General features: G+C 34.3%; 1 protein-coding gene across 1 annotated transcript in view; it reads right to left on the bottom strand.

Annotated features, from left to right (window-relative positions):
- SRFBP1 (serum response factor binding protein 1) overlaps positions 1–12,468 on the bottom strand; it is a 62,916-nt gene that overhangs the window by 21,583 nt on the left and 28,865 nt on the right. The window contains exon 4 of the mRNA XM_045891526.3: positions 400–471. Coding sequence (XP_045747482.1) covers positions 400–471 — 72 coding nt within the window. The remainder of the gene's footprint in view (positions 1–399; positions 472–12,468) is intronic.

Raw genomic sequence — 12,468 nt, 5'->3', positions numbered from 1 at the left:
TCATTTGTAAAAAGGGGGTAAAAATAATCTTTCACGAGTACTATATATGGAGATTAAATGAAATAGTCATAAAAATTACCAGGAAAAAATAAAAATATTGTTTGTTCTGTTTAGTAAGATTAACAAACTGTTACTAACACATAAATGGCACATTAAGTTCAACATACCTTTAAGGACCTTGAAGGTGTGCTATCACAAGCAAAGCAAAATTCATAAATTACCATAAAAATATTTTTTTGGTGGCAATAACGGAGCTCAACTGGAGAAAAATCATCATATACTAATAGTAACTGCTTGTTGATAAGTTTTTTCTTCAAGGACAAAGGTGACAAGAGAAAGTAAGTCAACCATATAAAAAGGAACTTTTCTTAAAAGAAAGACAATCCACTGCAGATATACCTTTTTGCAGATTTTTTCAAAGTTGATATCATCACTGAGAGCAGATTTAGTTACTATATCAGGTTTCAATTCCTGTAAAAAAAAAAAAAGGAATTTTAGTTATGAATCTAATTTTATTTACTTATTTTATTTTTGTGGGGGAGGGGCAGAGAGAGATGCAGGAGAGAATCTTAAGCAGGTTTCATGCCCAGCACAGACCTAAGTGGGGCTCTTTCTCACAACCCTGAGGATCATGACCTCAGCCGAAATCAAGAGTAGGATGCTTAACCAACTGAGCCACCAAGGCGCCCAGTTATGAATCTAATTTTAGTGCACCATTCGTTATTATGAGGTACATTCCTTCCCATGTTTGTCTTTTAAGAAATCTGGTATTAAATAAGTTCTTAATTTTTGGATGAGAATAACTCCTGTCACAGTATGAACTTACAATACTATGAAAAATCACAGCAAAATGAATTTAAGAGCTAATCCTCTTAAGACAGTTATACTCAGATTCCATGGAAGCCAGAAAATTTAATGTGCCATTAAATTTCCAGCTTAATAACAGTTCTTTAATTGAAATAAGATTAATATAACTCAAAATATTAATTTAAGACTTCTAAATTTCAAAGAAATTATTACTTATTTTAATTACATTTCAGGGCATTAGCAATTACATCATTTCACAGAGAAATGTAAAGATTTATAGAGAAATACTTAATTTTAATTAATGATTAAAAAATCTAAGCTACAAAATACTTTTATATTATACAAGGAATTAATCCAAATTTACTTTAGAAAATTAAAAACCAGAAAAGCAGAGAAAAAAATAAGTAAAATTACTAACAATGTATACACGGTTATAATTTTATCATACACCCTCCTATATGTTTAAGAGAACTGAGTTTGATACACATTTCACTAAAGAATGAGGACTTTAGATCATACAAAAATGAAATTTCTCTTAACTTATCAAGTTATTCTACTGTGCATGAAAAAATACAATGAACATTTGTGTATTTTTTTCATAATACTATTTGGAAGAAAGCTAAATAAAATCAGATAGTTGGTTTTAAAACAACACTGAGTGATAGTAAGTTAGATAAATGTATGACACGGCAAAAACTGTACAGGAATTATTCCATGAAAATTATTTAAATTATATGTATTTTTAAGATTTATTTATTTTAGGGAGAGAGAGAGAGAGAGTCTGAAGCAGACTCCACACTGAGCATGGAGCATGGGGCTCGATCTAACAACACTGAGATTACGACCTGAGCCAAAACCAAGAGTTGGAGACTTATCCGAACATGTCACCAAGGTGCCCCTAAAATATATTTTAAACAAAAATAGGTCCAGGGCACCTGGGTGGCTCGGTTGGTTGAGCACCAACTCTTGGTTTCGGCTCAGTCCATGATCTGGGGACATGAGATTGAGCCCTGCCTGGGGCTCCCCACTCAGTGGGGAGTCTGCTCTCTTTCTCCCTTGTCCCTCCCCCCGCTCACACACGTGCACCCACGCGCATGCTCTCTCTCTCTCCCTCTCAAATAAATAAAACCTAAACACACACACACACACACAAACCAGGACCATAGCATTTTGTAAACTAGCTTTATCATTTAATGACAAAGCAAATATCTATCCATTTTCTTTTCATTCTCTTACATCACTGTCCTTATTTATTTAGCCAACCTTTTATTATCAGACATTAGTATGTTTTCTGATTTTTTAAATCTTTTTATAAATAAGAATGGAGTAATTATCCTTGTACATACTGATTTGTGTAACTCCTGAAAAATTACCAAAGATTCTGTATTAAAAAACCATACTATGCTTTTGGAAAATGAGCAGAATGGAAAAAAAAGAAATACTGATAATGGTCTAATGTCAGAAAGATCAAAAAGCACAGTTTCTGAAAATACTCAATTTTATTTTGTATACACGGATGCAATTAGGAAAAAATGTGTATGTAAAACAAATCTATGTAAGGAGAATAAAAATAATAGATTCTTTCTTTTAAGTCTGTGTGTGTGTGTGTGTATAATGTCTTTAGGAACTGATGAGCTAATTTGAAAGATGGGCTCCCTGTCAGTTTAAAGTCAGTAAAACTATTTAAATTATAATTTAAAAAATCCAAATTTTTTTGTCGGCTGGCTATAGGTATCTTTTTCTACTCTGTAAATAAAAAAATCATTCTAAAGAGTAAATCAGTTAAATGTTATTGCAAATATGAACATAATACGTGCAGAAGATAATGCTGCTTAAATCTCAACCAATCCACATACTCCCTCCAAAAGAATAAATTCAACAAGGACTACATGAACCATGCCTTCATCGTTATTAGGAGGTAGAGGATACAATAAACTTCAAAATATCTCCAAGTTGAGAAACTAACACCAAATTCAACATAGCACTCAATGCATTACAAGCTTGCACATACAGAGAGCCAGGGAGTAGAAGATTAAGATACTGGGGAAGTTGATACTAGAAAAAAAAGATATCCAGATTGGATCAAAAAGCAAAACCTAAGTCTACGCTAAATATATGAGATACACAAAAAAACACAATGATTCAAAAAGGCTAAAAACAAAGGAATTCACCAAGATATACGAGGCAAATAGGAACAATTAGGAAGCAGGAGTTGAGATCATGTATCAGATGAAGAATAATTCAAGTAAAGAAAAAAAATGAAATGAGACACAGCAGAAACTACAAGATACGGAAAAATAGAAACACACTACTAATAGAAGACTTTCACACAACCCTCAGTTCAAGAAAGTTGAGAATAGGGGGAAAAGCACTAGAAAATCTTAACATAATTAATAAGGTGTATCTGTCATGGATTTATTTTGAACATTATATTCTAGTAATACAAATTATACCTTCTTCTCAAGCACACATGAACGTTAAAAAATTGATCACATATTAAGTCAAAGTAGGTATTAGTAAGTTCCATCAAGTAAAATACTAAAAACAACATTCCCTGATCACAATGAAAAAGTAGGAATTAAAGAAAACCAATGGAAAAAAAGGCTCTTCTACCAGGAATTTAAAACAACAACAACAACAACAAAAATCTCAAATAACTCTTGGGAAAGGAAAAATATAAACAGCAATTTCAGGGTTTCTGAAAATTAATAAGGCAACACTGCATTTCACAATCTATAGGACACATTTAAAGAGGTTTTTATTTTATTTTATTTATTTATTTTTTAAGATTTTATTTATTTATTTGACAGAGAGAGACATAGCGAGAGCAGGAACACAAGCAGGGAGAGTGGGAGAGGGAGAAGCAGGCTTCCCGCCGAGCAGGGAGCCCGATGTGGGACTCGATCCCAGGACCCTGGGATCATGACCTGAGCCGAAGGCAGACGCTTAACGACTGAGCCACCCAGGCGCCCAAGAGGTTTTTATTTTTAAAACAACGATATAAATAAAAATAAGGTAACAGAAATAAATGAACAAATGCTCAACTAAAAGGAACCTAAATTATCTTTATTCAATTCTTCACTTATCAAATGGAAAGGAAGACTCAATTAAATCATGTGATTTTTCCAAGGTCCTATTGTTAGTTGGTGGTAAGACTGACCTTAATTACTGCTTCCACTAGATCATAATCTATTTTATTGCCACTTTGATATAATCCAAAAGAGCTCCACCATCTTTAAAGTATTCATGTAAAAACTAACACAAAAGTTAAACTCTACCTCATGGTTCCAATGTCATGTGACCAATGAACACAGAATCTTCTAGTTATAAGAACCTTCTAGTTTTAAATGAGGCTGATTTATAGAAGTTTAAAGTATTTACTGTACCTTTCAACAGTAACACACCTTTCAACACACACAAAAAATAGATACGTTTTTGAATAAATGTGAGGCACTAAGCAACCCCAGTACCTAATTCTGGCAACTTACGTGGTCTTTCAGAAATACTATTGGGAAAATGTTATGAAGGTTCAAAATAAACAGAATACGCTTAACAGGGAAACTGAAGTTGATCTGAATTGAATGAGGTTGAGAATATTTAAAGAAACATGAATGCCACTAAAAAAGGCTGGGCATTTCTTGGGTAAATTATAAGCAAGAGCCACTGTCAAAATCCGTGAAGGATCTGAGATTTTACCCTACTTGAAAGTTAGTAAGTAAGCCTGACATGGTATTGTGGATGCCAGCAGAAGACACAAAACTCTTGCGCCAGAGATAAAGAACGGTTTATTACTCAGCAACAGCAAGAGCCAGAGTACCTGCTCTTTATCTCATCCGTTGTTTCTGAAAAAACTCAAAAGCCCCTGACACACCGTAGACAATGAACTTAAATTAAATCCACACAATCAAAACTAAAGGAGCCTTTAAGAAATATAATACTTCTGAAAAATGGCCACTAAGTAGAGAATATATTCTTAGACTGAAGAAGGGAAAAGCATCTGTTTACATTCGTACCTTTGGGAGTATGACCAGCAAACACAAATTAGGGTTATGATAACCTCTACTTTTACAACATAAGTAACTATTATTTGCACACTCTGTACTAGGTTGAACGGCTTCCCAAGTATGTCCATGTCCCAATTCCCAGAGCCTGTGAGTATGTTACCTTACAGGGCCAAAGAAATCTTGCAGATTTACTTAAAGATTTTAAGCTGTGGGTACTATCCTGGATTATCCAGATGGGCCTAAAGTAACTAAAAGTTCTGAGAGCAGCAGAGAATAGGAGTGAGATAGAGATTGGGTTGGAGGTGGGGGAGGGAGAAAGGAAATGAGCAAGAGAAGGAGACTGAAACCTGAAGATGCTATGCTGGTGGACTTGAAGATAGAAGAAGGGGCCATGAATGGAGAAATGCAAGTGGCTTCTAAAAGCTGAGGGTGACAGGAGACTGACTTCTCTAGAGTCTCCAGAAGGTATACAGCCCTGCTAACACCCTGATTTTAAGACTTCTGACTGCTAGAACTCTAAGATAATATATCCTTGTTTTAAGCCATTAAATTTATGATAGTTTGTTACAGAAGCACTAGGAAGCTAACATAGTTTCTATCTCCTACCAATCTTCGTATTATTCATTACACTGTATTATTTGGACATGCACTCTGTGCCATCAATAATGCCCAGAATAAAATATTCACCTTAATTATCAAAGTAAAATTTAGATGGAGATGAATGACTTAAACAATCCTTATGACAACACTCATTCTTGAGTATTTTGGAGCCAAGTTGTTTATTGCCTTTGTTTTAAATATAAGCACATGACAGCATAGGGGATGCTATCTCCTATGTTAACCTAGAATTTCTGTTTAGTGCTATCACAAGTAGACAATGAGAAGTTAATAAATAAAATGTCATTTTAGACAATGCAAAAACAGCAATAAATAGTGTATTATGAAGTTATTCCTCCCTCCCTGTATGTTTATTCATAAGAGATCAGGTATTGCCTTTCAGAATAAGACTCCTGATATATTGTCACAAGTGGATAGACAGCACCTCAAATGTTAGTATTCCCATCAGAAGGCAAGAGGAAATTTAACCTATGGCCTTTTTGAATCCTTCTAAGAGTCCACTGTGGAGTCTACTTGGGAAGTTCATGCTAAACTTTCAAAATTCACAAACTGTCTCTTACTGCTCTAAATTCTAGATTTATGTACATTCTGACTCAGCATATCTAATATACTTTCAAGGGATAAGTTTTAAACAACATTTTCATTTCTCTTGGATTGAGTGAAAAACTAAACATTGGGTTATAATTTGGCCACACAATTTTAGTCATATTTTAAGAATAAATTACCCTGCAAATGGATTATGAAAGCCAGTTGCTACACCAAAATTCATTAAGGTCCACTAGATCAGTAATTTAAACTGTCAAGGATATTGGGAATTGACTTTTTTTTTTTTTTTTTTAAATCTGAAGTAATTCACAATTTTCAAAGAATACTTGGGATGATGGGTAGTTCATAGGATTTTCAGCTGTCAATACATCTTTTATCTTTGTTATAAGTGAATGGTTCCCCACAAGAGTTCCAAAAGCAAGTAAAATTGCAAGGTTTGTGGATAAAACCCCAAAGAGCCTTAATTTAGTGTAAAAAGGAAAGAACTCTGAAAGACAAATGGTATTTAGAGGCTTGAACCATAAAGAGTTTCAACAATTTCAGTTTTCTGCCTCACTATTCAGAAGCAGAGGTACACTCTAACCAACCAGCTTGTTGGGAACAGTTTTGTTTCAAGTGCATGGGAAGGAAGCAAACCTGAACACGGCCAGGCAGTAAGCTATCTAGTCAAACCGAAAAGGCCTGAGGTACAATATAAAACAGTCACAGAATAATTTATGCTTATATTAACCTTTGCCTTCCATTTTCTTCATATAAAAATGGAATGAAAAGCCTACAGGGTAGGTTCTTCAAGGGTAAGAAAGGTGTTTTATTCAATACTTTTGCCTATTAGATCCCAGTACAAAACATTTATTTAACAGAATTGGACCAGAATAAAGAAATTTAAAATGCCTATTTCTTAGTGAGAAGAGAAAATCTAAAAGAGATCAGTAAAGTCTCTTATCAAAAGAAAAGTCAAATCCAGGATTTGCCAAAAAATATTTAGTTGCAAATGTGGGCTTTTTCTTTATGAAGCAAAGCTGAAGAGAAATTCTGGAAAGAATGGCAAGGAGGACTCCTAGGGTGTTGCAAAGTGGAGCATTTACTGCTCAAAAGTATGGTACATTACTGTACTTTTTTTTTAGAATGAGAGAAAGTAAAATATTACTACTTAAGGACTCACTGAAACATACATATTATGTTGTGAATGGGTAGGAACCACATTAGCTAATAAGCTAGGTAGGTGGCAACTAAAAGATAAGACTGTTCCTTCTGAGAAACGATTTTAAGCCAGATAGAAAACTAAGATCCATTTCTAGACCGAATAACAGACTTTTTACATAGCAGCTATTTATTTATTCCAAGGACATTTTACAAGTACTTAGTTTTGAAAGGTTATCTGGTCCCCTCATGCACATGGTTAAGAAAATATCCATTAAAAATGTGAGAGAAAAGATACCAGTTCAGGGCTTGTATAATAATTTTGCATTAAGCCATTTCTAGTGTATGGGGTTAATTCTAAATAAAATGACTAACCATACAGAAACACTTAGTTTTCTTTTATACAAAATTAATTCTTAAGCCTTTTTCCAGATAAAAGTATTTCTCTTAAATTTTAGAAAGGTTTTTCTCTATTTTAAATTGAATATAACCATGTCAAATATTCAACAATTTCAAAAGCAGAACAAAATGCATTATTCCATATGGTAATTTGCAAATTTTATATCAAAGTCATACATTATGGATGTGGGAAAAAAATACCTAGATACATTTTAATTTAGGAAAAGAAATTTTTTAACATTTTAAAATCCAATAAATATGAGCAAACACATTAAGTGACCCCCCCCAAAAAAAAGATAAGTAGCAAAAACACAAAGCCATTCTCAACTAGAAAACCATAGACCAAGGATAAACAATAGGAAAATGAAGATACCAGAGTTAAATTACAGATGCAAAATATGGAATACTGCACTAAACAACTTTAAAAATGAGTGCAAAAGAGACTCATACTAAATAAGACAAATAAAACCTGAGCAATTTTACTCAATTGTAGAGAAATCCTATAAAGGGTTTTCATTTTAAAAAAAAGTTTAAATTTATCACCAATGCAAGGGAAATTAAAAAAATCAGTAATTTACTAATCAAATGCTGACTAAGCTTCTGAAACTGAGCTTAAGTGGCTTCTTTTCCTTTGACTTCCTTACAAGAACTCAAGTCTGAAAATCTTAATCTTGGGATTTTATTCACTTGGGAGTTTATTCATCAGTGAGCAGGGCTCTGTGTTGACTTGTGTAAGACACAAATTCTTTCACTGTTAGACATTCAATTCAGCTTTATTTTCTAGCGTCAGTATAATTTATTTCTTTTATTTAAGCTTTCAAATCATTATGAATTATCCAATCCATCTCAAAGATGAAATAAAGCATTAAATTTTTTACAAATATATGAGAGGAGTTAGTAATCCATTCATTAAAACATTAAAATTATAAGAGACTTAAACTATTATGTAATTCTATACCCATGCAGGAAACGGTTAATTCAGCAGGCCTGGGTTGCTCAAACTCTGCACATAACTGAAAAAGGTGTATCTTCAGGACTGGCCATTGGCCAGCTTCTGGAGATGAGTTCTGAGCTCTTTGAACACAGGGTACCAATTTGATCAGATAGTTGATGCTAACAATGTGACTCATGGTGGCTTATTCTATGCTCTGGGAGGCTTAATTCTGAGTCATTGATGAGGACAGTCATGCAGGTAATTCACGACTATGTGACTGGCTCTGGATAAAAACCTTGGGCACCAAAGGCTCAAGTCAGCTTTCCTAGTTGGCAACACTTTGCAAGCGTTGTCACATATGATTGCTGGGGGTATGTCCATGTGACTATATTGGAAGAGGAAGGAAGATACAAGTGTACGCCTGGTGTCTTCTGGACTTTCTTCTCATTTGCCATTTCCTTTTGCTGATTTTAATCTGTATCCTTGAACAGTAATAAAATATTACTGTGAGCATAAAAGCTTTTTTTTTTCAGTATTGTGAATCCTTCCAGTGAATCAATGAGCCTAAGAGGAAATGTTAACCCAAGAAAGTGTAAGAGATCCATTCAAGGTATTATAACAGGGGTGGGCCTGGAATCCCCACATGGTGCTTTTTGCCATATCCTGTTGTCAGTGGTGATAAATCAGACATGGTTTTCATTCTTTCCTCATCACATTCAACTAAAGTTGTTCAAGTTTCTTACATTAAAAGTAGTCATCCACTAATAACAAGACTTACCAGAATATTCCAGTTCCCTTATTCCACATGATGCTGGATGCTACTGCTTTGCTTATATTCAAAATAGCGAATTTAATTGGAATGAGATAATCCCAATTTTGATTATTGGGCTATCTCCTTTTCTTTCTTCTTTCCAGAGGCTTTTGAGACTTGTATCTTCTGACTCATAACTAGATAACCACTGTACTGTTGTCTCTGATTCAGTGGGCAAAGTATGTTTGCAGTCAAACTGTTCTATATCACGCTTTGGGGAGAGAGACTGAGTCAAGACAAAAAGTAACTTGGACGCAGTAACCATGCTGACACTTTTAATTCCAAGAGGCTCTCATTAAGGTTGGGCTTTTAATTTCATAAAATAGGAAACATATTTCTGTTTTCCAAAATGAGACTAAAATTGGACTCCGTTTAGGTTATAAGGGGCAAGACCAGATACAAAGAATTAAAGGGTGACAAGAGAAGTCTGAATTCTTAGAAATTCTTTTTTTTTTTTTTGGTCTATTGGGAAATCAGGCAAGAAAGGCATTTCTCTGAAATACAGAATCTGAAATAACTCGTGAGAGAGTTACTGACATCCAAATCTTCATGCGTTTCCACAGATGGAAATCTCATTATGGTTATCCTTCAGTGACAACAAAAAACTTTGTTCCTAAATATTGTTCTACTGTTTCCTAAATACAGTTCTACCAGATGGAACTTCAATAAGGTATACTCTGTTATCATACTGCCAAGGGATTTTTTTTTTTCCAAATAAAGTATCTCTGTCTTCCTCCTTTGCCTATCGCTGTGTTCCCTATTGCCATTAACGGCATCTCCAGCCTCTGCCATTCAGAGGAGACAGCTCAGAGGCGTCTCCCACTGTGGGCCTCTTCGTCACGCTTCTGCTATGTTCCTATCCCCGTTCTGCTTCCTCTCCTGTACTGTTTGTTGAATTTGGTTCCCTCCTTTGGACTACCATTACCCTCCTCGTAGGTTCAGGATTCCATTATAGATTTAATCCCCACAGTAAGGAGGTCAACTAGAAAATATTTCCAGTTTTAAGATGAAGAAACAGACTAAAAAACATTAAAGTAGACAAAAGTACAAAAAAGGTATCAACCTGACTTGTAAACCTTTTAGGAAATGACACAAGTAGCTTTATTCTTCTTTGCTTTTTTAATTACTCTCTGCTACATCTTAAAATTTATCAACATACTGAACTTATTTTGACATTCAAGTTCTTAAACCTGAAATGAAAAATGAACTAACAACAAAGTCTCAAGCATTATCGTTAAGAGGATAAAATAAACTAATAAATTCACTAGCTACTATGATAAAGATTTATCTTCAATCTGATTTGAAAAATTTAATGGTTCTTTACTATATAATCTCTTCAAAAACCTATTTATAAGAGATGTGCATATTAATATTTGAAACATGTTACTGAGAGCTTTCCATTGTGCAGAACACCAGGTACTGTGTAAAAAGACAAATAACCAAATAAAAAATTATTGATAGTACATACCTACCGATAATTATTTTAAATGTAAATAGACTAAATGCACCAATGAACAGATAGAGGATTAATGAATGGATAAAAAAAATAAGACCACCCTATAAGCTGCATAGGAGAGACTCACTTCAGACCTAAAGACACATACAGATGGAATGAAGGGAAAGAAAAGGATAATCCATGAAAACAGAAACGAAAAAAAAGCTGGGGTAGCAAAACTTGTATCGGATAAAAACACACTTTAAAACACAGACCGGAGGCTTCAGGGTTTTCTATATATAGTATCATGGCAACAACAAACAGTGACAGTTTTACCTCTTCCTTTTCAATTTGGATGCCTTTCTTTCCTTTTTCTTGTCTGTCACAGCTAGGACTTCTAGTACCATGTTGAATAAAAGTGGTGAGAGTGGGTATCCTTGTCTTGTTCCTGATCTTAGAGGGGAAAGTTTCAAATTTTCACCACTGAGCATGATGTTAGTTGTGGATTTGTCATATATGGCCTTCATTATATTGAGGTTCATTTCCCTCTTTACCCACCTCACTGAGAGTTTTTATCATAAGTGGATGCTGAATTTTGTCAAATGCTTTTTGTGTATCGTTTGAGATGATCATGATTTTTATTTTTCATTTTATTTATGTGGTATATCATGTTGAAAGATTTGCAGATATTGAACCATCCTTTCATCCCTTGAATAAATCCTATTTGACCATGATGTATAATCCTTTCACTGTACTGCTGAATTCAGTTTCCTAATATTTTGAATTGAGGATTTTTTTCATCAGGGATATTGGCCTGTATGTTTTTTTATAGTGTCTTTGTTTTACGCATTAGAATAAGGTTGGTTTTATAGAATGACTTTGGAAGAGTTCCTTTCTCTTCAATTTTTTAGAATAGTCTGAGTAGGACAGGAATTAACTCTTTTTTTTTTTTTTTTAAAGATTTTATTTATTTATTTGACAGAGAGAGACACAGTGAGAGAGGGAACACAAGCAGGGGGAGTGGGAGAGGGAGAAGCAGGCTTCCCGCAGAGCAGGGAGCCCGATGTGGGACTAGATCCCAGGACCCTGGGATCATGACCTGAGCCGAAGGCAGTCGCTTAACCAACTGAGCCACCCAGGCGCCCCAGGAATTAACTTTTGTTTAAATGTTTAGAACTGACCTGTGAAGCCATCTGGTCCTGGACTTTTGTTTGTTGGGAGTTTTTTGATTACTGATTCAATTTCATTACTAGCAATTAGTCTGTTCAGATATTCTATTCTTCTTGATTCAGTCTTGGAAAACTGTATGTTTTTAGGAATTTATCCATTTCCTACAGGTTGTCCAATTTGGTGGCATAGAATTGTTTGCAGTAGTCTTATGATCTTTGTATTTTATACTTCTCTTCCACTTCTGATTTTATTTATTTGGATGTTGTCCCTTTTTTTGGTGATGAGTCTCGCTCATGACTTATCCATTTTATTTATCTTTTGAAAGAACCACCTCTTGGTTTCATTAATCTTTTCTACTGTGTCTCTGTTTTGTTTATTTCTACTCTGATCCTTATTATTTTCTTCCTTCTACTAACTCCAGGCTTTGTTCTTTTTCTTGGTACTTTAGCTGTAAGGTTAGTTTTTCTGAGATTTTCCTTGTTTCTTGAGGTAGGCCTGTACTGCTATAAACTTCCCCCTTAAAACTGCTTTCCCTGCATCCTACAGATTTTGGAGCATTGTATTTCCATTTTCATTTGTCTGAAGGTATTTTTTTGATTTCCTC

This window comes from Mirounga angustirostris, unplaced genomic scaffold, assembly GCF_029215605.1.
Source record: "Mirounga angustirostris isolate CCGP_5_RB_7025 unplaced genomic scaffold, mMirAng1.0.hap1 SCAF_7, whole genome shotgun sequence".
In the NCBI taxonomy this organism is placed as follows: Eukaryota; Metazoa; Chordata; class Mammalia; order Carnivora; family Phocidae; genus Mirounga; species Mirounga angustirostris.
This window is presented reverse-complemented; position numbering and strand designations above follow the sequence as displayed.